This window comes from Lissotriton helveticus, chromosome 1_1, assembly GCF_964261635.1.
Source record: "Lissotriton helveticus chromosome 1_1, aLisHel1.1, whole genome shotgun sequence".
Taxonomy (NCBI): Eukaryota; Metazoa; Chordata; class Amphibia; order Caudata; family Salamandridae; genus Lissotriton; species Lissotriton helveticus.
In genome coordinates this window covers 1,483,871,228-1,483,897,411 of record NC_136057.1, presented here as the reverse complement: position 1 = coordinate 1,483,897,411, position 26,184 = coordinate 1,483,871,228, and the positions used below count along the sequence as shown (strand labels likewise).

General features: G+C 49.1%; 1 protein-coding gene across 2 annotated transcripts in view; it reads left to right on the top strand.

Moving 5' to 3' along the window:
- The window catches only part of TROAP (trophinin associated protein), a 337,695-nt gene extending 313,951 nt beyond the window's left edge, over positions 1 to 23,744 (top strand). For both annotated transcript variants that reach the window (XM_078658425.1, XM_078658415.1), the window contains exons 16-17: positions 22,393 to 22,601; positions 23,420 to 23,744. In XM_078658425.1, coding sequence (XP_078514551.1) covers positions 22,393 to 22,601; positions 23,420 to 23,452 — 242 coding nt within the window. In that variant the 3' untranslated portion in view covers positions 23,453 to 23,744. The remainder of the gene's footprint in view (positions 1 to 22,392; positions 22,602 to 23,419) is intronic.
- The last annotated feature ends 2,440 nt before the right edge of the window (positions 23,745 to 26,184 follow it).

The following is a 26,184-nucleotide window of genomic DNA, read 5'->3' as shown; positions in this document are numbered from 1 at the left end:
GCCTACTATCTCCTTCCGGTGCACTCATTATCCTAATATGGGAGGGTATCGATCCGCATCCAGTGTCTCACCCTGGGGTCATCAGGACATGTGTGTGTATGTACATCAGGACATGCTATAACAAACCTCCCCCTCCCCACATTACCCCCACCCCCTCCCCCAAATACGTAACCCAACATCCCCCTTAAATCCCCAACCATGCAACTGTGAAATCCCCCTCCGCCTCCCCCCACCCTACCTTCCCTCCAGCCCCTTCTCCGTTTCCAACATCTGTAGGGGCTATTAGGCAGAGAAGGTCTATCGCCCACCCCTGCAGAAACCCTAGTGCACCAGCTCACGGTCAGTAGACTGAGAACTCACAAAACTCCCTCCCACCTGAGTTACGTGTAGGAAAACACTATGCATCAAATAACGTGTAATTTGAAAGTTTGAATAAGACGTGTCAACTTGCGTGTACCCGCGCCGAGCCTTATACATCTTGTCCACAAAGGTCCCTTATCACGAATGGGAGTCCTGGACTGCGTCCAGCAAGACCGTATTCTCCCCGGTGGTATCTTGCTCCATTTCACGGATCACTGCCTCTAGTGGATGGAGAGACTGCGCTTCATTGTCCCCTTCCACGGATTCGGTACCAGTCCTGGCGTCCTCTTCCTCCGAGTGTGCGGCTTTTTCAAGGCAGCGAAATCTGGATCCCGCGTCGCCCCCGTCCTCCGGGGAGGCAGACCGCATCTGCCGGCCTGTGATCTGGATCGACTTTGGATAGGGGGTCGTCGTCAACCTCTTGCGTGCCCTCTTTTCTGAAATTCCCACGGGGCCTCTATGGACCGTGCTCCATCCCGTGGGTCACGTCTCTCACCCCCCGTTCCGGATCTCGGAGGTCTCTCCTCCAGCCATTGCCATGCATCATCAGGGTGCGTGAAGAAATGCGTCTTGTCGCGGTAGATGACCTTTAGCTTCGCCGGGAAGAGCAGCATGTATTGTATTTTTAAGTCCCTCAGTTTTGCCTCTACTGAGTCAAAGGAACGTCTCTGCTTCTGGACTTCTTGACTGTAATCCGGGAAGGTCATGATGATCGCATTTTCAAAGCGGATTTCACCCATTTTCCGTGCTTCCCTCAGAATCAGGTCACGGTCCGCAAAGTTCAGAAAACTGGCAATTATTGGTCGGGTCTAGCCCCTTCCGGGGGTTTCGCCAGCAGCGCCCTGTGAGCCCTCTCCACAATGAAGCAGTTGGAGAAGTGTACCCTCTGGAAGGTCTTCTGCAGCCATGTGTGAAGAAAGGCCGCCACGTTGGTCTCCTCAAGTCCTTCCCTAAAACCTACGAATCGTAGGTTGTTGCGGCGCGCCCTATTTTCAGCGTCATCAACCTTCCATTGGAGATGTTTATGCGACGCCTGGAGTCCCGCCATATCTTTCCTCAGCGTGGTGAGCGTATTTTCTGCGTCCCCCAATCTGGTCTCCGCCGTGGTCACCCTCTCCGTCAGATTGCGGAAATCTTGCCTTAGCAGCGTAACCTCTGATCCCACTTCGCCAATTTTCAGCTCAAGCGCAGCTCTAGAGGCTTTTATGTCGTCTCGACGCCTGAATGGCGTCCATCAGGAGCGCCGTGTCCGAGCGCGGTCCCTGGGCCCCCGAATCCATGGCCGAAGGGGCGTCGCAAAACGGTCAATGGTGCCCAGTTTTTGGGCCCTGGTGGCCATCTCTTTCTTCCCCATGCCACATTGCGCCGTCTGATATGCAATCCAGGTCTATCTCCGTGCACCCTGGGTTATGTCCACCACCTATCCTCACGACCAGAGGGCCAGTCCCGGCAGCAGAGCAGTGCGTGTCCGCCCGGCCAGACCCCGCCCGGGCTACAAGGATCTGTTCCGGTGCCTCTCCCTTCTATGTGGCAGGGGGGTGCAGACGCAGCCGTCCCCCCTCTGCGGCTCAACAATGTCCCTGTAGTTGGCAATATGGGCCGGCGGGCTCCGGACTCACCACCGATAGATCCAACAGTGCCCGTTATCAATAGCCGTTCCCCCCCGCCGCCAGGGCTGCATGTAGTGGTTGGGGGGGGGGGGGAGGGGAGTGTAGGCGCCCTCGCGCGGTCCCGGGGTGTGCCCCCCGACTCCTGGTCTCTTCAGCTCCGGATTCCTTAAGGACTTATTAGAGGTCAACCCCTCTGTGACCGGCTGCCCAGCATGTGTCCTGTCTCAGTGCGGCGGGGCGGGAGGGGCGACTCACCGGAGCTCTCCCGGGCCTCTCAGCTGAAGCGCACCGTCCAGGGCCTCGTCCCAGCAGTCCTCTCCCTCTCCGGCTCCCTCAGGACTGGCCCGGCCGGGCCGGAGGGCCCCCACGTCGTGCCGCCCCACGGGCAGCAGCCCCCTCACTCCGATCCTCCGGTTCCCTCTGCCGCACCTGGGGCCGGCCCTCCGCGGCGGCCCCCGCTGCCACCCCGGAGGCCCAGCCCGTCCAGCCGCAAACTCAGTAATAGCACCCCGGAGCGGGGGGGATCCGGTACCGGCCGCCCAGCGCGGGCCTCTAGATGACCGCGGCCCCTCCTCGGCGACCTCGCCTGCCTCTCAACGCCGCCGGGTCGATCTATATCCCCCAGGCCTCAGGGCGCCGCCATCTTGCCGGGCGGGCCTCACTCTTCCCCGTTCTTGGCGGCTTGTCGTTTTCTGCACTTCTCCGCCTCCGTTAGTCAGCTGGTGGTTCCTGCAGCCCCACGGGACTTACGACGTGTCCCCGATCGCCTTTACGGGGTCTGTGGACCGGATGTAATCGTCGGATTAAGGCGAGCTCGGCGGAGCTCTCTCGAGGCACAACCTATCCGGCCATGTTGCTGGCCTCGCCCCCGTGTATTGGCTGTCTTGGTTTAGAGGGGCAAGACAGGCCGGGTCAGACCTGGGTTGATTAGAGAGATCTGCATTTGGAGTAGGGGAGGGGTGACCCTTTGATTTGAGCAGTGCTGTGCCTGGCAAAGTGAATGCTGGCTCCACCTCCTCCTGCGCGTCTGATGGCCGACCCCCTCTTTCTGAAAGGAAGAATGCAGCCTGGTAAACAAAGTGCTCCAGTCCTGAGCAGAACTGGTTCTGGCTGGGTTCAGGGACCAGTGTCTCTTGAGAACAAAGACTTTTGGGGTATAAATATCTGTGCCCAAACCCCTACAAATTGTATTGGTCCTGGATGTCAAGAGGAACCTCTGTCCGTGTTACTGAAGGAATCTGCAGGAGGAGACTGTCCTTGTGCTTGTGTGCTGTTTCTTGGACTGGCCTGCAGTAATTCCCCTTGGACTTGGAATAAGAGGGAAAAGGACTTTGAGAGAATTTTTATTTTACTAAAGCAATCGACCAAGGGGTAGAAGAGAGCTAGCCTCCTGCTGGAGTCACAGGCACATCTGACTCCTCCACCAGTCTCCTGATTCCTCCCAGCGAGGATTTCTATCTGCAGGTAAGGCTCCTGTGGGTTCCAGGGCCTCTAGTTCTACTACAGAAAAGAGAGTGCTGAAATCGTTGCTAACGCATGTTTGCGAGCCGCCGCAGCTGAAGAGCGTAAGAAAAGTCATCGCACAGCTGCCGCTGAGCACTCGCAAACCAAAAATCATTGCATCGCACGCTTGCGAGACACAAAGTGCTCGCTAACACCCAAAGATAATCGCATCACGACATCGCAATGCGGGCGACGTGCGTCCACAATTTTCATCGCATTGCACCCGGATTGCGCTCCCTTACGCAGCGCCATTTTCTTTCATCGCAACAAGATCGCACACGCAACCGGGTAAGTGCATCATCCTCCCATGCGGCAAGGATTCAACGTATCGCTGGCCTAGCGTGAAGAAGTCTGTCACTTTGTCCTGCATGCACGCGCAGATCAGCGCATCATCCTTCCTTGCGGCAAGGATTCAACGCATCGCTGGTCTCGCGTGAGGAAAATCATCGCTACTGCTCGTTTGCGACATTTTGTTTGTTTTGCTACGAAATCCCGAGACCACTGCTTTGAACTGAACTCCCATTTGCACACTTTGAACTATTTTACCGCATCTCAAGAGTATCCCTATTTTAGAGTATTGTGGCTTTTTATCGGTATTGGTCTTGAGTTAAGTCTATATATAAAGATACTTATTTGATTATAACTACTTTTGTGGTGTCCCTTTGTAGTGTTCTTCACTGTGTTACTGTGTATGATCATAAATGCTTTACACACTGCCTCTGAGATAAGCCTAGCTGCTCGTGCTACGTTACCACAGGGTTGAGCAGGGGTTATCAAAGGGTGTAGCCCCCTTACTCTGACTTAGGAAGAAGGGTCTCTACTTGGACAGTGGCCAGCCATTGCCAACGAGAGACCCCCATTTCTAACAATGACCCTCCGGCTCATGGGCCTGATTGCCTCCTGCATCCTACTGGTGCAACATATCAGATGGCATATGCCTGCTCTGCTGTGGGACCTGAAGTTCCAGTGGGCACAGCATCAGGGCAACCTGTCCGATCATGTCCAGATCTCGGAGGGCACTGCACGACAATAGCATTGGTGGCTTACGAATCGCGATTGGGTCAATGGCGGATCCCTCTCTCTTCCCCAACCGGAGCACACAGTGGTGACGGATGCGTCCCTCCTGGGATGGGGAGGCCACTTGGGAGAGGCGGAGATCAGAGGCCTCTGTTCTCCGGCGGAGTCCCGGCTCCATATCAACCTTTTGGAGTTTCAGGCGATCCGACTTGCACTGAAGGCATTCCTTCTCTCTGTCCGGGGAAGTGTAGTGCAGGTGTTCACAAACAACACCACCGCCATGTGGTATTGCAACAAACGGGCGGGGTGGGGTAGTGGACCCTATGTCAGGTGGCTCTGCGCCTCTGGACATGGCTGGAACATCAAGGCATTACTTTGGTGGTTCAACACCTGGTAGGTTCTCTGAACGCCAGAGTAGACAAACTCAGTCGCCAGTGCTTGGTGGATCACGAATGGCGTCTGAACTCGGACCTGGTGCAAGGTCTCTTTCAGCAGTGAGGAGAGCCTGGGTTAGATCTGTTCGCCACCGAAGAGAACGCGCAATGTCATCAGTTCTGCGGTTTGGAATTTCCAAGGCGGCACTCGCTCTGCGACGCTTTTCGTCGCGAGTGGGGCAGCGGTCTGTTGTACGCCTTTCCGCCTATACAACTTCTGCCCAGAGTGCTGAAGTAGATTCGGCGCGACCGGGCCCAAGTCATCCTTGTGGCTCCGGATTGGGCACGAAGATACTAGTATCCCGAGCTACTCAGCATGGCGATCGATCCCCCGATCTGACTGCCTCTTCGGGAGGATCTTCTGTCGCAGCAGCAGGGGACGATCCTCCCCCCGAACCTGTCCAGCCTCCACCTTCATGCTTGGAGATTGACCGGCAACAGTTGACAGCTTTCGATCTTCCTCCCGAAGTCTGTGATGTCATTCTGGTAGCCAGGCGACCCTCCACTAAGACGGTATACACCTGCAGGCGGAACAAATTTGTGGCCCAGCAGGGCTCTGCCCTTGGCACGATCAAAGGTTATCTTTCATCCATCTCCGCCTTTCTATGGCTTCCAGATCAGCCTTCTCTTTTTAAGTCCCTGGTTGTTAACCGTTTTCTGAAAGGCATTATACACATGTTTCCTCCTGTGCCTTTCATAAGGCCTCAACGGAACTTAAATCTTGTATTGACCTATCTGATGTGCGCTCCTTTTGAGCCCCTTCACAACTGTACTTTACGTCTTCTCACTCTAAAGACGGCTTTCCTGGTAGCTATCACCTCTGCCAGAAGAGTGAGTGAGCTCCAGGCTCTTTCTTCTAAACCTCCTTTCCTTTCTGTTCATCCGGACAAGGTGGTTTTAAGGACCCGTCCTTCTTTCTTGCCAAAGGTTGTCACACCCTTCCACATCGGGCAGACCATCACTTTGCCCACCTTCTTCCCGCCTCCGCATACTTCAAAAGAGGAAGAGAGGCTCCACCGTCTAGACCCAAACGTGCGCTCTCGTTGTATCTGCAGCGCATGCAACAGTTCCGGGTGGATGACCAGCTCTTTGTTGGCTACGTGGGTGCCAAAAAAGGTCGGGCCGTGCACAAACAGACCATCTCGCGATGGGTCGTTCTGTGCATCAAAGCCTGTTACTCCTTGGCTAAGAAGGAGCCTCCTGTGGGGCTGTGTGCCCATTCTACTAGGTCGACGGCAGCCACTACTGATTTGGGACGTGGCGTTCCTTGCAGGACATTTGTCAGGCAGCTACGTGGGCTTCGCTGCACACGTTTACCAAGCATTACTGCCTTTACAGTCAAGTCCGGAGAGACGGCTTCTTTGGCCGTTCCGTTCTCCGTGACTTTCTGGTGTAATCTTGTTCGCAGACCCACCACTAGGGTTGGTATTGCTGGGGTATCTATTCTAAGGTAAAGAATCTATCACTAACTTGTCTCTTTCAGATGCACAAGTTAGTACTTGTGTAACAATATATCTGTAAGAGACATTAGTTAGTGATAGATTCCTTACCGCCTGTGAGAAAGTGCCATCTTTCTTGCATGGGTATTCCCCCACTTTCTGCTGAATTGCTGATGTGCTTTGACTGAGTGTGCCCTGGGCTCCTGCCAACCAGGTGCCCAGGGCCTGTGTTCCTTTCCTAAAACTATGTTAAAACTAGAACTCAATTAGCATCTCTGGCCACCTGTCAGCCCCTAGTAAATGGTACCCAGGGCATGGTGACCAGAGAAGACCCCCTAATGGCTGCAGCACTTATTGTGCCATCCTCAGGGGCTCTGCACCCTGACACCCACACACTGCCTTTGCAGGCTGAGTGTCCAAGTACAGAACTACAGAGAGAGTCGACATGGCACACATCCCTGTGTGCCATGCCCACAAACCCACTGCCCTGGCATACATCAGTCACCCCTCTAGCTGGATGCCCTACGCCAGTGGTGTGGGCACAGGTGCATGAGCCCTGTGCCCCTACAGTACCTAGGGCCATTCCTGGGTACAGTAAGTGCAGTGATGCTATTAAGAGTATATGGTGCTGGGAGGTTGTCATTACAAACTCCACAGCAACATAACGGCTACACTGAAGACTGACAAGTTTGATATAAAACTTCTCAGCACATAAAACCCACACTGATGCTAGTGTGGGATTAAATGTAAAATGCACTACAGAGGACATCTTAGAGATCCCCCCTGAAACCTAACCAACAATCCACGTCCTGTCTGAGAGGCTGCCACACAGCAGACATGTTGCTGGACCCCTGGGTGGGCAGTCCCCGCTCTCCTGGGCCTGCAACAATGCACATCCTGGGCGAGGTGCTAGGTCTCCTCCCCCAGGATGGGCAGGAGGACGCTTCGAAGGCATGCCGCCTTTGTGAGCTTCTCCAGGCCACTTCCTGTACTCGACTGGTGGGAAACCTTAAGGGAGGGACAGGGGGGGGGGGGGGAGGGGCAGCCTCTGCCAACTCCATCCCTCAGGTGGGGGAGGCAAGGCGAAGCACATCTCCGGGCTCTCGCCATCTTGAGGATGGGGAGCCCTGCCCAATCAGGATTAGGCTACTTCCCCCCTCCCACAGGAGAGGAGCAGGATAAGGGGTGTACTCACCCAAGGACAGGGACCCATTGGTCCCAGTCCTTACCCTAACTGTAACACCCCTAAACTTAGTATTTAGGGGCACCCTGAACCTTCCTTCAACAGATACCGATTTGCAACAACAAGAAGACCAAGAAACACGAAGACCTGCCGTGCAGCTGCTAAAAAAAGGACGAAACCCCCTGACTTGGCCCCAGAACTCTACAGGCCTGTTGATCCTTGAACCCGCTCCTGCGAAACTCCGGCGTCTCCAGCGGACAGCATCATTGACAACCCCGGAGGACCTGCCTGCCTTGAACCTTCCAAACGACTGGGACTCCCATGAGCAGTGTTTCTGCTCCAACAGCAATATCCCTGGTGCTAGCCAGGAAACGCGAATCCAGCCCACTCTGCACCCGCCAAGCCCGGCCGGTGCCTGAGTGATCCAAGACCACGAGGACATCCCCCAGGCGACTGGGACCCGAAGTCCAGTGCCCAAAGACCCTCCTCGACGATCCAGACGACGCCTGCAGCCTCAGTACCAGGGGCCCCTCCAACTGCGACCAGCAGAGGGTAAGATTTCCTGACACCCAAAGACACCCCAGCGCCCCACGGGGCCCTGTGCCCTCCTTTGGGGTACCTACCTTTTCTCCAAGATCCCAACTTACCTCTCTAAGTGGTGGTCGCACCTGAAAAATCTCCGTCCCCGAAACTGCAGCCTTTGTTCGCTTTTTAACTTTCCCATTTGATAACTTTGAGTGCCCAACGGCTCAAAAGCACCCTGCACCCAGCCGCCCGAGTGCCGCTGGAAGTGCAACTACTACCCTACTCTACTTCCCCACTTGCCCTGAGTAAGTGACCAGGAACTCCGCTCCCACAGCCGCATGGCCTGCCTGCTTGCAGCCACCAACCAAAGGCCCCCTACCCTCCATTGGATTGCATTGGGCCTACTCTCTCTGCACCCGGCTGCCCCTGTGCCGCTGAGGGTGTAACAACTGTTCCTTTCCGACCCTGGGAGACCCCCGAGTCTATGCCCAGAATCTTAACTTCACCAGTTGAGTACTCACCTGAAAGCAGATAACTCTTTCCTTCCATAGGCTAACATTGACTGGTTTTCACTGAAATTTCTTCGAAGTGTGGAGTTTTGAATCTTCAAAATATTCATCTAAAATCAGCCGAATAACGAATTCTGAAATACTCACCTGTGATCAGGAGAGAAGCCAGTACTGTACCTTTTAGCCCAGTACTGAACCGTAAAAGTAATCCTAACTGTACTTACCCTTAACTTGAATTTTCTTCCATAGGAAACCATTGACTGTTTTTCTTTGAAATTTCTTCTAAGCGTCGATTTTTGCAAGCTAGAAATATTCCTTAAAAATGGTAACAAATACTAAAACGTAATTACTTACCTGTTTTAGGTAGAGGTCCCAGTGCTAATCCTAGGAGTCCAGTATTGGATTACAAAAGTAACAACAGCCTACTTTACCTGTGACTTGAATTTCCTTCCATAGGATAACATTGCTAGTTTTTCACTGAAAAGTTTCAAAGTGTCAACTTTGAAAATACATTTATATTCTTTAACCCCTTCGATGCGGATGACAAAGCCAGCTCGTCATGGGCGTTACCTGCGCTACGCGGATGACGAGCGGGCTTAGTCACAAACCGCGCGATTTTTACATTTCAGCGCACAGCGGGAAAACCCGCTAGCGCGGTAGCGGTTAAAAATCACAAGTGTAACCAATACGCTTTTACTTAACTGTTTACAGCTTAGGTCCCAGGACTGAATCCAGGATCCAGCCCTGTGGTTAGAAAAGTAATCCCTAAAGTAATTAACTGCATTTATGTAGAGAAACCCATTGAGCTCAATAATAAATTGTGTTTAGAATGGTGTTGCCTATTGCAACTACTGTAGCTATTGTAGTTCCCAAGTCTATTGCCTTTCTGCAAAGTAATTACCTAAAGTCACTCATATTGAGAAAAGTATATTTTGATACCTGTTGGTTCTAAAATGAAACAACTATATCTTTTGATATAAAAACAATTGGCCTAGAGTTCAGTTCTTGAGTGTGTGAAACCTTTTGCTGACTGAGTGTGTACAACAAATGCTTTACACTGTCCTCGGATACTACTCCGAACTCAGCCGCAGGTGCGTGATGGATCACGAATGGCGTATTCACTCTGAGGTGGTGCATGGTCTCTTTCAACAGTGGGGAGAGCCTTGGTTAGATCTACTTGCCACCGAAGAGAACGCACAATGTCATCACTTCTGCGCGTTGGAATTTCCAAGGCGGCACTCGCTTGGCAATGCTTTTCGCCACAAGTGGAGCTGTGGTCTATTGTACGCTTTTCTGCCTACACTGCTTCTACCCAGAGTGCTGAAGAAGATCAGGAGCGACCGGGCCCACATCATTCTTGTGGCCCCGCACTGGGCTCGAAGAGTTTGGTATCCCGAGCACCTCAGTATGAGCATGGATCCTCCGATCTGACTGCCTCTTCTGGAGGATCTTCTGTCGCAGCAGCAGGGGACGGTCTCGAACCTGCCGAGCCTCCACCTACTTGCGTGGAGATTGAGCGGTGACAGTTGATTCATTTTGACTTGCCTCCTCAAGTCTGTGATATCATTCTGGCAGCCAGGCGTCCCTCCACTAAGTCGGTGTACGCCTGCAAATGGAACAAATTTGTGGCCTGGTGCACAGCAAAAGCTATGGACCCCGTTTTTGCCCCTTTTTCAAAAGTCCTTTTGTTCCTTCTTTCACTGGCCCAGCAGGGCTCTGCTCTGGGCACTATTAAGGTCTACCTTTCTGCAATTTCAGCATTTCTCAAGCTCCCTGATCAGCCCTCTCTTTTCAAGTCCCCTGTTGTAAATAGATTTCTCAAAGGCATTACACACCTTTTCCCTCCTAATCCGTTTGTTATGCCGCTGTGGGACTTGAATCTGGTTTTTACTTCTTTGATGTGTGCTCCTTTTGAGCCGCTTCACAACTGTCCTCTTCGTTTATTGACTTTAAAAACTGCTTTCCTGGTTGCCATCACCTCCGCTAGGCACACGAGTGAGCTCCAGGCTCTTTCCTTTAAGTCTCCTTTTCTGTCGGTTCATCCGGATATAGTTGTGCTTCGCACTCGTCCTTCCTTCTTGCCAAAGGTTGTCAACTGTCTTCCCCATCAGGCAAACTATCACCTTTCCCACTTTCTTTCTGCCTCCACACCCTTCAAGAGAGGCTCCACTGTCTGGACCCACAATGTGCACTCTCATTTTACCTGAATCGCCCACAACATTTCCGGGTGGATGACCAGCTCTTTGTTGGCTACGTAGGCGCCATTAAAGGCCGGGCTGTACACAAGAGGACTATCTCCCGCTGGGTTGTCTTGTGTATCAAGGCCTGTTATTCTCTGGCTAAAAAGGAAACTCCGGTGGGGTTAGGTGCCCATTCTACTAGGGCGACAGCAGCTACTACTGCATTGGGACGTGGTGTTCCCCTGCAAGACATCTGTCAGGCAGCCACGTGGGCCTCGCTGCACACTTTTACTAAGCATTATTGCCTTGACAGTCAAGTCCAGAGAGACGGCTTCTTTGGCCTTTCTGTTCTCCGTGACTCTCCGGTGTGATCTTGGTTCGCAGACCCACCACTGGGGTTGGTATTGCTAGGGTATCTATTCTAAGGTAAGGAATCTATCACTAACGTGTTTCTTTTAGATGAACAAGTTACTTACCTTCGGTAACAATATATCTGTAAGAAACATTACCGCCCCACATATCCTCCCCGTTCTGTGAACTGATTTCTAGGGTTAAGTCATCCCTTTTAGGGCCCTAGTTTCAATGCATCAGTGGTCAGAATCTTGCATGGCTCTGCATTCCTGACGTCAGCGGGTGTGGGCGCTTCAAGTAGACCCAGCGAAGTCATCTCAGCTACTACGATGCCAACGACGTACGCGGAGCCGCACACCGACTCCTATCGGGATGCAGGGGTACTGCTGACGAAAACTTTCCGGATCCAGTCTGACGCCTGGGGGTAATTCGAAGGTAAGGAACCTATCACTAAAACTAATCTTACAGATATATCTTTACCGAAGGTAAGTAACTTGTTCACCAATGAGCATCACCGTTACATTTTAGTCAGGTTTAGATTTAATGAATAGCATCTACTTTCGCTGAACCAATGGGATGGAAAAAGCCGGAGAACCTGGGTGTTTGTGTAGGAGAGTAGGGTCTGCTTCCTATGGTCACCCCCACTTTTTGATTTTGCTTCTCTGGTTTTTGACTTAGATGTGGCTGTGGGCCTGCTGATCAGACCCACAGCCCAGATGCACTCTCTCTAAATTTACACCATGTATTCCAGATACATCCACAATTGGGAATTGGTTCACCTTATCAGCCCCTGTACAAGTGTACCCTAGGTGCCCAGGGCATAGGCACAACCAAGGCCTACCAGGGGCTGCAGCATGTATTATGCCACCCCTGGCTGGCCATCCAAACTGACACAACTGGCTGATCACTCAGCTGGGGCAAGGTTGTGTAATCACCCCTTGCTTAGGTTTAGTATTCCTATATCTACCCTATATACACAGTAACCTATAAGTCACTCCTATGGCAGGCCTTAACAATCCTGGAAGCAGAGTGCTGGGTTATGTGTGAGATGGTGCTCTAGCATAAGCTGAGCCTGTCTGCAGCTTTCGGAACCATGTCCTTATAGCTGTTCTATGATACCATATACTCTTAAGTGCATTATAATCCTTGCGGTTAATGCTAACTTTGGTTTGGCTTTATCCAAACATGTCATGTAAGGTGTCATACACTTTGGAATACTACCCCCTCGCCAATTCTGGCGACGGGGGTAGCATTCCACCCTTCTAGAGGGAGAAGACATGTTGTTGCTGACTATCCCGGTTAGAAGTTAACCAGAGCCCCAGCGTCACAAAATGGACGCTGCTGCCACCGACACAAGTCTGACCTCCTGCTGCTGGGAGTCCTTCCAGTCACGGAGGTTTGGACAATGGGTTTCCTGCCTGGGGAGGTGCGAGCACCACCCAAGACAGGACTTTGTGTATTGGGACAGGGAGGGCTGAATAGAATGAGACACTGCCTGGAGCACCCTAGGTGCTCCATGCATACCCCGTGTAGGAGAGTAGGTTCGGCTATCCTATGGTCACCCCATTTTTTGCTTTTTGCTTCACTGGTTTTCGACTTAATGTGGCTGTGGGCCTGCTAATGAGACCCTCAGCCCTGCTGTTCTCTCTCTAAATTCACACCATGTACTTTAGGTACATCACCAATTGGGATGTGGGTCACTCTTATGAGTCCCTGTACAGTGTACTATAGGTACCCAGGGCATAGGTGCACCCAAGGCCTACCAGGGGCTGCAGCATATCTTTTGCCACCCCTGGCTGGCCATCCAAACTGACACAACTGGCTGATCACTCAGCTGGGGCAAGGTCGTGTAACCCCTTGCTTAGATATAGTATTCCTATGTCTAACCTTAAATCTGGACACATATGCACCTATAAGTCACTCCTAAGGCAGGCCTTAACAATCCTGAAGGCAGAGTGCTTGGTTTTATGTGAGATGGTGTTCTAGCATGAGCTGAGAATGTCTGCAGCTTTCGGAACCATGTCCTTATAGCTGTTCCAAGATATTGTCATACCATATACTCTTAAGTGCATTATAATTAGGCTTTCCTGTTTTCAGTTTCTATTTTTGGTAAATTCTGGTGTTTTTTTTTTTGTGTTTTCAATATCTTAAAAAACAGTTGTTGTCAGTGGTTACACATTTTCGCCCCACTAAAAACAACAGAAAAGGTGTTTTTCCGGCATTTATGGACCGTTTTGCTTTTATTATTGCTTGCTTTCTGCACTGAAAGAACATGGTATATAGACAGTGTACTTATCGTGTATATGAGGTCCAAATAGATTTTTGCAAATTAATCTTATTGTAGTACACCACACAATACTTCTTCAGTGAGTCTTTGGGTCATGTGCGCTCGCTCATTCCTTCCCATGTAAACTTCTGTGAAAAGGCCCTCTCCGCATTCTTAGCACATAAAGCTGAGAACCATCAGCTGAGGGGACACAGTTAGGATGACTCTTTCTTTGATGCCACATAAAGCACGAAATGATAAAGATCTGCGTTTTAGTTCCTGTGCATTAGAAACCAGTGCACCAGAATGGACTAAAAAGTCAATAGCATCCCTCATTAACTCTTAAGATTGTAAAGATGCTTTCAGCATACCGTCGAACAAGTGGCAAGGATCTACTACAGGGAATCACTTCAGCTCTGGTATCAATTTTGACAGGTCATCCCACAACTTTTTTATATACGTAGCTGAATCACTGCAAATACAAACAATATCACTCCAATCTTTGTTGAACTTAGAAAGAACCTTTTTTGCAGAGCATTACAAGTGACACTGCGTTCCATGTTTTCCAAAAGTCTGGTGTCATGTTTTCACCACTATCCCAGATGCTTGGTGATGTATATACTTGTCACTATACCTTGCATTGAATGTTTAAAGCCTGAGGTGTTGGCAATTCACCTACTATCAATACTGACCCACTAGATCAGTGGTATTCAAACTGTGGGAGGCGCCCCCCTGGGGGTCCGTGGCTGCATTCCCAAAGGGGCGCAAATGCGTCTTCAACTATTTTCTATTTGTCACACAGTGTGTCTAGCGCTTTGCTGGGGAGAATCTAGTTTCAAGTTACAACAACAGTCCACCCCCATTATAAACGGAGTGGCAGAGTGTGTGTGTGTGTGTGTCCTTCAGTGCGCCCCCCCAGGCAGGGCAGACACAACGTGCAACAGTCCTAGAGTAGAGTGCCACTCGGAGGCACCATCCCTCTGTGTGTGACATTGCTGCCAGCTGCTAAAGAACCCCCCCCCCCCTTGCGAGGTAGCTCCTAAACAAAGCTGCCTTGCTAACAACGTGCTCTATGTCGAAGTGTGTTGGCTCATCGTGACAAGTGCTTGAAGAGAGCGCACTCCTGCACGCACAATACTGGTATGTGAGCTCAAAGGGCTTCAGCACCCCACCCCCGTCCTGTGAGACAACTTCCCGGGAGCACACTCACTGTCCCCACCCAAGTACTTCACAGGTCTTTAAAAGACCATTTGCTTGTTAATGAGGCTTCCTTGTTTTTTCACCCCTTCGTAGAGTCCCTGTATCTCCACTCTGTCTACAGCTGGAAGAGTCCACTGTATTTTTTGCACTATGCTCCTCGCAGAGCGGGAGAAATTAACAACGAGGTCACAGTCTCTTTGAGGCCACGATGAAACAGCATTAAATTCCATGGCCAAAGCGATCCTCGTGGTGAACTACTAAATTCCCCATAATACCAATATTTAAAGCGCTGGTGCCTCTGTGCCCTGCGTGGGGATACTCAATGGCCATATAACTAATAGGAGCACCAGTACGCGGATTACTCTGTGTTTTTGTTGAGATCGTGTGATCTAATAGTGATATGGGGATTTCGGTGTTCTCATTATAATCAAGGTAATGCATTCTCCATGCCCTGATGTATGATGCAGGTATTTTTTAATACCATAACTGTCAGGATAACGAGTATCATGTCAGTAATTGCACGATGTGCACAGTATTTCTAATCTATGTCGTTTTGGACTATGATACATATATATATATATATATATATATATAAATCTACACACACAATTTGACACATTTTTATATAATCAGATTTGTAGATACGATTAGTACAGCAGGTGCTGTGACACCAGGTCCCAGAGGTATGAAGGGCCAGCTAAACCCCATGTCTGTTTTACTATTCGTACTATTAGATTATTATTACAGTAGGGTCCAGTGGCGAGTTGCTTTGGGCCTCTGAGTAATGATCTAAGGGTGGGAAAATTGTAGCAGAGGAGACACCTTTCTGGGGGCATCAGAGAGAAGACAGTGACTAGGATGTGACAAAATAAGAGCTCATGTTTTTAACGAAGGGCAGAGGAGACATCCCACTTGGCGAGGCAGTACTGATCACTGGTGAAGTAGGTGCAGCAGCACCAGGGTCCACTGGTCTAAGAGGCCCACTGTATTACAGTTATATCTTTTTAAAAATAAAAAGGGTATATGAGCTAATTTACCTTGCTAGCATTAGGACCACTGGCACCTTTGCTGCAAAAAGGGGGAATGGGAAAATGGCAAAATGGGAGCTCATGCTTTTCTGGGGGAGGAAATGTGGCCTCAATTTGGACCAGGGGAACTAGGCTCAAGCCTCAGTTTTTTCTAAACATCCTGTGATTCTTGGTGAATCACTTAATTTTTTTGAAGTCGTACAAAATCTCACCTTGGGTAATGTAATTGGAGTATATTTCTTGCTGCTAAGGGCCATGGTTATCATTAGTATAGCAGGTGCAGTTGCATTGATCCGAGGAGTGTGATAGGATCACAGACAACAAATTATGGGGAGCAGAGCTTTTCTTTGTTAGTTCATGTAATTGCTTAATGAATTTGCTATTTTGTAAGTCTTATAGTTATTGTGGTATATATGGCATAGAAAACATCTCCATGAAATGATCTCATAAGCTCCGCCCCCTGTGCTCAACCCTGCCCCTCCCCCAATCCTTGTCATAAAGGTTTGGAGGGGGCCCTGGCGTCAAAATGTTTTATTTGGGGGGGCTTAGACCAAAAAAGTTTAAAGACCTCTGCACTAGATACTATGGTCTGATGTATTAAGGGTTTTTACCCATTCTCTGTGGGTAAATGTGATGACACATATTAGGAAAGATTTTTATGAAACCAGCCATTTTACCTATCGGTGAAAGAATCAAATGCAGCCAAAATATCAAATATGAGTTTGATATTTCCTGATTCTCTATAGTTTATAAAATAATTAAACTAGACCTAAAACATGAAACTAAACCCTGCATCTTTAGACCAAAGGTCACAAAACTGAAGAAACAATATTTTAGTGGCATCCCTAAAGAATAAAACTCAAGCAGAATGATGTTAGCCAGTCTTTCTTTTTTTTTTTGCAGAGTTTTATATAGCTCAAACTAGACCCAAACTGAATCGGGTATCGGAGTGCTTTACATAGCACCAGTTACATTACATGAGGACGGACACACATTCATTTTAGGCACGGGGCGATTAAGTGATTTGCCCAGAATCACAGGAGGTTTTGGCGTCGTTACCGAGACTCGAACCCAGATCCCCAGGTCTGAGGACGAGCGCCCTAGCCGTTAGCCCAACTCCTCTCTTCTTACTGCTACTTGTATAACAAAGTTACATTGTATTGACCCCTTCAGGAAGAAAACAATGACTTTCACTCTCTTTTTCCGTTCTTTGAATGGCATTTAGTCTGTGGTTGTCCAGGTGTTTTTTCAGTGTTTATATGCTTTCACCGGTGAGGGCTATTTTTCTTTCAGTGGGGTTTTGTCAGTTATTATAGGTTTAAACCTAAAACCCCACAGCCTAATTATAATCCTCGCAGTTAAATGCTATCTTTGGTTTGGCTTTATCAAAACATGTCGTGTAAGGTGTCATACGCTTTGGAATACTACCCCCTCGCCAGTCCTGGTGACGGGGGTAGCATTCCACCCTTCTAGAGGGAAAAGACATGTTACTTCCATTAATGCCGGTTAAAGTTAACCAGAGCCTCAGCATCACAAAATGGATGCTGCTGCCACAGACACAAGTCTGACCTCCAGCTGCTGGGAGTCCTTCCAGCGAGGGAGGCTTGGAATATAGGTTTCCTGTCACAGGGAGGTGCTAGCACCACCCCAGACAGGAGATAGTGGATTGGGCAGGGAGGGCTGAATGAAATGAGACACTGCCTGGGGCACACAAGGTGTCCCATGCATAGTCCAGTTCAAACCGGTGCTGGGGCACTCCAGCCCCAGCTCTGGCGCCAAACTGGACAAAGGGAAAGGGGTGTAACCACCCCCTTCCTGGGTCCCACCCATAGGAGGGACCTAGCAGGTAATCCAGCCCCTTGATTTGGAATAAAGGTAGAAGCTGTGTCCTTAGACTTTAAATCATCCTGACTGAAACGATACGAAACTCTGGACCCTTCGACATCCTACTCGACGTAGAAGATTGAAGAATCTCCCTTGTGGTCATGGAGTGACCACCCTGTGCAAGCAGGCACCATCAAGCGCTCAACGGTTTGCTTTGTCGTTGCTCCCGCCGGAGCTTTAACACAGAGCCTGACAAGACCCGGACTTCCAGACTTCCTTCGACCCGATCCACAGCCACAGCAAAGCTGAGACCCGTGGAGGCGACGCGAGACGTGGGACCGGCCATCTTGGAAAGCCAGCGAATTGCTTTCCGTGCAACTTCTGAGGCACCCTCGAAGTTGTGCATTGGGGATTGAGAAGCCCCAGCCCCGAGCACCAACTGCACCGAAGATCACCTCTCCACACTCACCGAGTGCTGCGTGGGGCCCTTTTACATTTTCATGCTGAACGTGTCTGTCCGGTCACTTGCCCGTTGGCTAGTGACCTCTGTGACGACTAAATCTACAATCTACACCACTGGTCTGGTTGCTCCAGACTGGCCCTTGCTTCCCTGCGAAGGAGAAGCCCCTCAGTCCTTGCTGGCCTGAAGCCATCTTAGATTCCTGCGTGGGTTGCATTTGCCAAGGCCTGTTGACTCCGAATCGAGATCCGACTCCGCCAACAGCAAGAGCCTTCGTGGGACAGTCGATATCCAGCTCCTGGTCATCGTCGACACCTCCTGGTCCACGTGGCTGCAGAGACCAGCTTCCCGACATCGCCTGGTTCCTTCCTGGTTACTGGCTAGTGACCCAGACTCTGTCCCCTCTGCTTTCAGGTACTCTTCATCCTCGATCCACCCTTGGATCCAACTGGACTCTTCTCTCCTGGTAGCCTGCAGCATCTTTTCTCCAAGGCTCCATAGAACTCCATGACGAAACCCGACACACTTTGACGCCTATGCACCCGCTTCCTGTGGGTGAGGTAAACCGAGTACTGCGGTGCTCCTGTAGAGATTTACACTCCTAGTGTCCTAGTTTTAAGTGGTTTAGTTCTAGTCCCGTCGGAAGACTCCTAACTCTTTAACTTTCAAACTTTACACACCCATTGACTTCTATAGGTGCACGAGTGTGCATTCAGACACTGCACCCGGATCCTGTGGGCCTCTTGATCCCTAACTACTGTTAGTCCAGTGTAGCCCCAGCGATTCCCAAGGCCCTAGGCCTTACCATTGTTCGTGACGTGGTACTTATACCACTATTTTAGTATATGGTTTAATAGGCCACCAGGGCCTATCCATATTGTGCAACTTATTGTATGTTATATTAAGTTCCTTGCTATACCCTTGTGCTTCTGTGCTCATAAAGAGTACAGGGGGTTGTTTAGAAATAAATACATATATATTTTGAATATATAACCTGTGTGGTGTCCTTTCATTTGGTATTAAAAGATTTGCATATGGTAAAACAGCTGGCTTCACATGCCCTCTTGAGTTTAGCCTAAGACTGCTTTTGTCCATGCTACCACTAGGATAGCTGGTCTATAAGGTTGACTTTACAACCATCACGATAAGGGTTGTTTGGACTGGTGCAAGGTGCTCACTAGAATAGTGAACATCATATACCAGGCCAACTTCACACACCCTGGTTCAAACCGGTTGCTGGGGCACTCCAGCCCCAGCTCTGGCGCGAAACTGGACAACGGAAAGGGGGTTAACCACCCCCCTTCCTGGTCCCACCCATAGGAGGTAATCCAGCCCCTTTTAGTTGTATAAAGGTAGGAGCGGAGTCCTGAGACTTCAGATTAATCCTGAACTGTAAACTTGAAACGAAACTCTGGACTTTCAACATTCTGCTGAAGCAGAAGCCTGAAGAATCTCCCTTGTGGCCAAGGAAGTGACCACCCTGGGCAACCAGGCACCATCCAGCAAATCAACGGCTTGCTTTGTCGACGTTCCCGCCGGAACCAGAGCACAGAGCCTGACAAGAACCAGACTTCCAGACCCAGACTTCCAGACCTCTCTGACCCTCTCTTCACGACTGCAGCATAGCTGAGATCCGTGGCGGCGACGAGACACGTGGGACCGGACATCTTGGAAAGCCTGCAACTTGCTAACTGTGCAGCTCCTGAAGCATCCTCGAAGCTGTGCACTGGGGATTGAGAAACCCAGATCCTGAGCTCCATCTGCGACGAAGATCAGCCCCCCACACTCCACGAGTTCTGCGTGGGGCCCTTTTGCTTTTGTTCTGCTCGACGCGTTGTCCGGTTGCTGGCCCGTTGGCTAGTAGCCTCTGTGACGACAATCCTTTTGAATCACCTCGCTGGTCTGGTTGCTCCAGACTGGCCCTTGCTTCCCTGCAAAGGTGAGGCACCCCAGACCTTGCTGGTCTGCACCAGAAGCCTTTGTTGAATTCTGTGTGGGTTGCCTTTGCCAAGGCTTGTTGACTCCAATCCGGAAGTCGACTCCTCCATCTGCGAGAACCTTCGTGAGAAGGCCTGTCTCCAGCATCTGGTCGTCGTCGACGCCTCCTGGTCCACGTGGCTCCCAAGATAAGCTTCAAGACAGCACCTGATTGCTCCTCGACATCGTCTGGTTCCTTCCTGGTTCCACCCGGTCACTGCTAGTGTCCCAGACTCTGTCCCCTCTGCTTTCAGGTCCTCTTCATCCTCGATCCACCCTTGGATCCACCCGGACATCTTCCTCCTGGTCGCCTGCAGCATCTTTCTTCAAGGCTCCTTAGGATTCAACGACGAAACCCGACACATCTTCACACCTATGCACCCGCCGTCCGTGGGTTAGGTAACACGAGTACTTTGGTGCTCCCAAGGGTATTGACTACCCAAGTGTCTAGGTCTTTAGTTGTTTCCTCCTAGCTAAACCGGAAGTGTCCTAAATCCTTCTAAATCTAACTTCTAAGTTCCCATTGACTTTGCATTGACTCACGCGTGTGTGTGTAAAGACACTGCACGCGCCGCCTGTGGGCCTCCTGCTCCTAAACTATTGGTCAGATAGTGTAGCCCCAGCGATGCCCTAGTCCTTTCCTTTTCTCGTGACGTGGTACTTATACCACTTTCTTAATATATGGTTTGCTTCGCCCCTAGGGCCTAACCGTAAATTGTGCAACTTAACGTAGTCTGACTAAGTATCTTGTCATGTGCTTTGGCCTCTGATCTCATAAAGAGTTCAGATGAGTGTGTTAGTAAATAAATACATATATATTTTATATATATCCTGTGTGGTGTCCTTTTCATTTGATATTCAAGGGGTTACATATGGTAAAACAGCTGGCTTTACACGCCATCAAGAGTCTTTTAGCCTTAGACTGTTCTGTCCACGCTACCACTAGGATAGCTGGTCTATAAGGTTGACTCACAACCCTCACCATAAGGGTTGTTTGGACTGGTGCAAGGTGATCACTAGAATAGTGATCATCATATACCAGGCCAACTTCCCACAGTTTGTACATGTGATAATTTTTCTACTCGGGACTCAAGGCACTTTGTTTTATTTTGTGAGCATTTTTTGCACATCCGAAATTGGTTTATTTTACCTATTTTAAAGGGCAATGGTTTTATTCAGGCTAGACCTGCTTTTATATATTTACAAATGTTGATCAATGTTTGGGAAATTTTTAATATAGCTATTTTTTTTGACTGCAGCTGCAAAAGAGAAGGATTGTTATCAATTAGAATATTTTCTAATTACTAGGGTAGAATCCAAAGCTATCATACAATGAATCGTTCCACTATATAATGATGATCTAGATGTTTTTTCTCTTGTATTTTGTGATGTTTGTGGTATTTTAATATTTGTTGCGTTTTTATGTAGTATGCTTTTATGGTTTTAATTAACCGAATAAAGTGAATTTGACTGACTGACTGACTACCTTACCTTTTACACCTTGTGATTAGAAGGGACCTGTTAAAATGTTGAATCTCTTATATAATTGCAGCCATGTCAAACTAAATAATTTAAAGTGAACTAGGGCAGGATAAACTCAAATATAGGCCATCGGAAACTATCACATTCAAAGTCTGAAAATGAGAATCATATACCGAACTGGAAGGTCAAATAGAGAAACCATAAAAGTACCCTAGCAGAGTTCTAGATTCCTGGACAAACTTAAGCAGAATTGCTGAAGACTGTAATAATTAGCAACTAACTTAAGATAGCTGGACAGAGAAGTGGAGCTATAATATGTTGAATGCTAAAGTAAGACTGGACAACGGACAGGTTCTGTGAGTCATGTGCCATTTTATGCCACAAGCAGCCTAGACATGCCTAATGGGCCTAGCCTGCTTTTGTGACCCTATGGGACAGAATGCTCTGTAATAGTCTTTCTGGCTAGGTGAGTGCAAGTCTTGTGCTAACTTAATGTCATAAATAGTCTGTCTCTGCAAAATGTTTACATCAAAGGGCCCAGTAAGTTCAACGTTTCAGCTCAATTGAGCCTGGATGAGAGTGATTAGAAAAGAGGCGATAGGTGGAGCCTTTTCTCGTCCCCTAGGTACTAGTTGTGAACCTCACTTCTCTACTGCAGGAGCCAGATTCCTGCCAAAGTGCAGTAACTTCCTTCAAAATACCACTAGTTTCACGCTATCTCCACCCTCTACAGACTTGCTTGGCACCCCATTGTCAGATAAGATTTTACACACCCTTCTAATCCCCTTTATTAACTTATTCTAGCTTGCAAGGCCAAGTGATGTGACTTTGCCTCCCTTTAGGCTCACTCTGTTGCTTGTTACCAGCCTATCTTTCCTATTTGACCTAGCCTGTACTATATTATAGCTATCACGCCCAGTGGGAGGGTTTCCCTCGTATCTCCTTGGTTTCTTATTGCTGGTGCTCGATGAATCTTCTGTTGCTGAAGCCTCCTTGGTCTACCTCGCTTTCTTTTCCCCTTATGAACTCTGTTACTCATTGCAGGAGCCCCTTGGGTCCGGCCTGACGTCCCTCGACCTTCTCTGAAGCAGATGTTCCAGCACATCATGGTGTCTTTCCAGGAGGTGTGTTTGGATGATGAGTGTTGCTTCTATACTTCCAAGCCTGCTGCTCCTTGTGCTGATGCCACGCTACGTTCGGAAACCAGTTGCAAGAACCCATTGGCTACGATGCTGGAGCTGGAGGAGGCCATGGTGAGCACATGCCATAGGCTGAAGTGGGTGCTCTCTCCTTGGGGCGCATTAGTTTTTACTAGCACCGGATCTTTCATAGTTTTAAAATGCTGAATTATTCTACGTTGTCTGGCTTGGCGGGGGGGGGGTGGGGGGGGGGGGGGGGGGGATGAAGTTAAATAGTGCAAACGGGAATTTACCAAAGGTACCAAATCCGAAGTGCTGTAGGTAATGTCTGCTTCTCAACCATGCGACTATGAGAGGCCCACTGCTAAAATTACTTCCCAAATGTTTTACTGCCTGACTGGTAGGTACTTGTGTTCCGTCAGTGTCAGTAGCAAAGCCAATGTGATAGCATAATTGTTAATATTTCTGCACTAGGCTCTTTGCTATATTGCTTCATAAGAGAGGCCTGCAAATAAGTGTTCCTGAGAACTTGCCCATCAGGGAATTAATGCTAGCCCTGTCAGAGTTCTGTTGCAGCCTCACATCCAAGAATACATTTGACCCGCCAAGACGCAGGCTTTTCAGAAATTAAGATTGACGGCTGTCTACAACCAATCAAATTTTTCTGGAGCCGCAAGGGCGTTTCTAGAAATCTGATTGTGGGCTTGCCAGTCACATTTTAGTTTCCCATGTCAGAAGGAGAAGGGGTGTTTTGGGCAGAGTGTCTTGAGCCACAGCCTGTTTCTGGTAGCTGGAGACTTCAAACACTTAGTAGTGGGGCCAGAATTCTTTTGAGTTGTTGGACAGCGTGAGGTGGGGAAGGTGGAATGCTAGATTTAAAGTGAAAGAAACCTTAAAACATTGTAATACTTTTTTTTTCTTTATTTTGACAGCACTTTAGTCCCATTAAATCACCGAAGATCTGAGTCGTCCACACCAAGGACAGTGGCGCTTTTGCACGATGGAACTGTTCATTAATTTGCACAAGGGGGAAAAAGATGAATTTGATACGTCTTGCTGAACAGACGTTTTATCCTCTTATTTATACCTGAGCTCAAGCCATCAAACCCTTTCTTTACTGCGAAGGAAAACTGGGGCCTTGAATTTGAGGCCTGGTGGGCAGATCTTCAATCATCTGGATTCTCCTCCTCTTCTTTTTGTACATGTAAAGTGTGTTATAATAATGGTAATAAAAAAGCATATTTTCTTTGTATGGCATTTAATTATTGACATCATTTGGTGTTAAGTTATTGATAGATATCATTGGATTATTCATTTAATGCTGCCCGGACGCTTTTCCTCTTTATGTATTTGTGATTTCGCAGCATGAATAGTTGCGTCCAGAAATATTCAAAATAAACCAACGTTTTTTTCTTTTTTCTGTTGACCGCAAGTATAATATATTGAGGTTTCTTCTGCTATTGTGTTCAGAAACAAAAAATCTTCTCTCAGAAGGCAGCTGTGAGTCATTGGAGAAGCAGCCAAATGTTGAGGTGGACCTTTTGAACTAAGGGGTTAGGTGTTTATTGAAGATGATGATTAGACAAGAGAAAACGCAGCAATAACATTTTTGCGTAGGGTCACAATTCAGAGAATGGATGTTTTTGGTGGATACCACTAGCTTCCTCACTCATGAAATCCTGTCAAGCGCCAGATTGAATATTGAAAAGTTGAAATAGCTCTCCGCATCTGGCAACGTGGCTTCCTCTTGACTCTACTACCTCCTGGATGTGATGACAGGGAGCCATATATGGTGCCAACCTCTACTTCTGGCATCTTTTCTATTTTTCCTTGCACTTCAACACGGATCTGAAGTTGCTACTTGTTAAAATATATCTTTAAAATATTTAGACTGTTTTGCTGTGCTTTAGGCATAATGCCATCAGAAAGAGATCTGGCTACCAATCCAGTGGCTATTGTTTGTGATTGCAAGTGGGATCTGATAAGAGACATCTAGCCGCAGATTCCTTAACTTTTGAATTCGCCCCAGGAGTTAGTGTGGATCCAGAAATGTTTCAGCGTATCTCTGTGGGACGGCGTGGTACGGCTCCGCAATGATGTCGTCTCGGGATGCGACGTCAGTAGAGTCATATTAGTCCACTCTGGCGATCGATCAGCAGTTTCTTTTCCGCGCTGTAACACAGATCCGGAGAAGCCGTTCCTCAGGTCGTTTTTTTCTTGACCTACTTCAACACCTGGTGTCTGTGGAACAGTGTTTCTTTGTGAAATGTTGACAGGTTTCAAACCTTGTGGGTCTTGTAGCAGACATATGTTGGTTTCTGACCGGCAAACAATTTGTATGTGGTGCTTAGGTGAGTACCACGATGCAGAGGATTGAGGTTCCTGCCAGAAGCTAAAACAGAAGTTGTTAAAGGAGCAGCTTTCGAAGTTGATGGTGGTGCGGGCATTGCGATCATCGGAGGCTTCCCAGCCTTGGTCTTTGTTGTCCTGGGAAGAACATTTGTGGGGTCGATCTAGGAGCTGAAGCCTTTCTGGGGGATGTCATTCTCCAGGGAAGTCAAAAGGTAAGGGGGTAGTCGCAACATTTTTGCAACTTTACCACATGGAGACTCCATCTCCATGGCCTCCTCCCGCTCCACGGCTGAGGAAGCTGTACGCGACTCCATGCCGTGTCTCTCCATGTTTCTAGGGGCTGATGCACCGATGGTTCAGATGAGGGAATATTATGATTCCTTACACCTCATCTTTGGAACCCCAGCTCCCTGTGGAGGGCCTCTAGACTCCAAGGAGGTCAGTGAGGCACCGTCGTAGGAGCTATTCTCTGTGATGGTTGGGCTACCGGAGTCGGTGGATCAGCGTCGGTCAACATCGACTGGCATCCCTTTGGCGCAGGCTCACAGTTCTTCGGGATCTTTGCCCATGATGCCGGTCATTGATTAATCGACACCGATATTGACGGCGGTGCTCGACGACTTTGGCCTTTTTCCGATGCCAATGTGTTTCAAGTGGAAGAGAGTTGGCCTACAGCTCTTGGTTCGGCTAGAGGGCCGGATTCCTTGCCAGCCTCCGGGTTGCTCTCTCTCCCTAGTCTTGCCACGGCGGCAAGTTCCTCCTTTGCAGACATGCTGAGGAAAGTGGCTGTAGTTTTAGACTTGTCACTGCCCACGGTGCTGAGGTCTACAGACCCTTTTTTTTAAAATCCTTTGCCAGGTTCAGACGGGAGAAGAGCCTATTCTTCTGTATACTGAGGCCCTATTTGACATTTTGTTAGGTGCTTTGGCCAAGGCTGAGACGGGGTCTCAGTGGACCGTGATGTTGCACGTAGGCATTTGCATGCACCTGGGGACCCAGTTTGTTTGCATTGACATCTTCCATTAGTGGCCTGTGATTCGGGCTGCAACGTCTTCTACGGATGTAGATTCTACTCCTAATACTCCGGTGGGTAAGGATGCTAGGGGCCGTGATGCTTGTGGTAAGCATATATTTGCTTTGGCCAGCTCTGCATTGAGAGCCACTAACACGTCTTATGTGCTGGGGCGTTTTTCCTATGCCTTATGGGATTGTTTACGAACATGCTCCCATCTCTTCCGGATAACCTCCGTCCTGAGGTAGGCATCTTGATTAGAGATGGCCAGCAGGCCGCTAGGCTTACCATAAGGTATGGCATGGACACCTCTGATTCTGTGGGTTGGGCCAT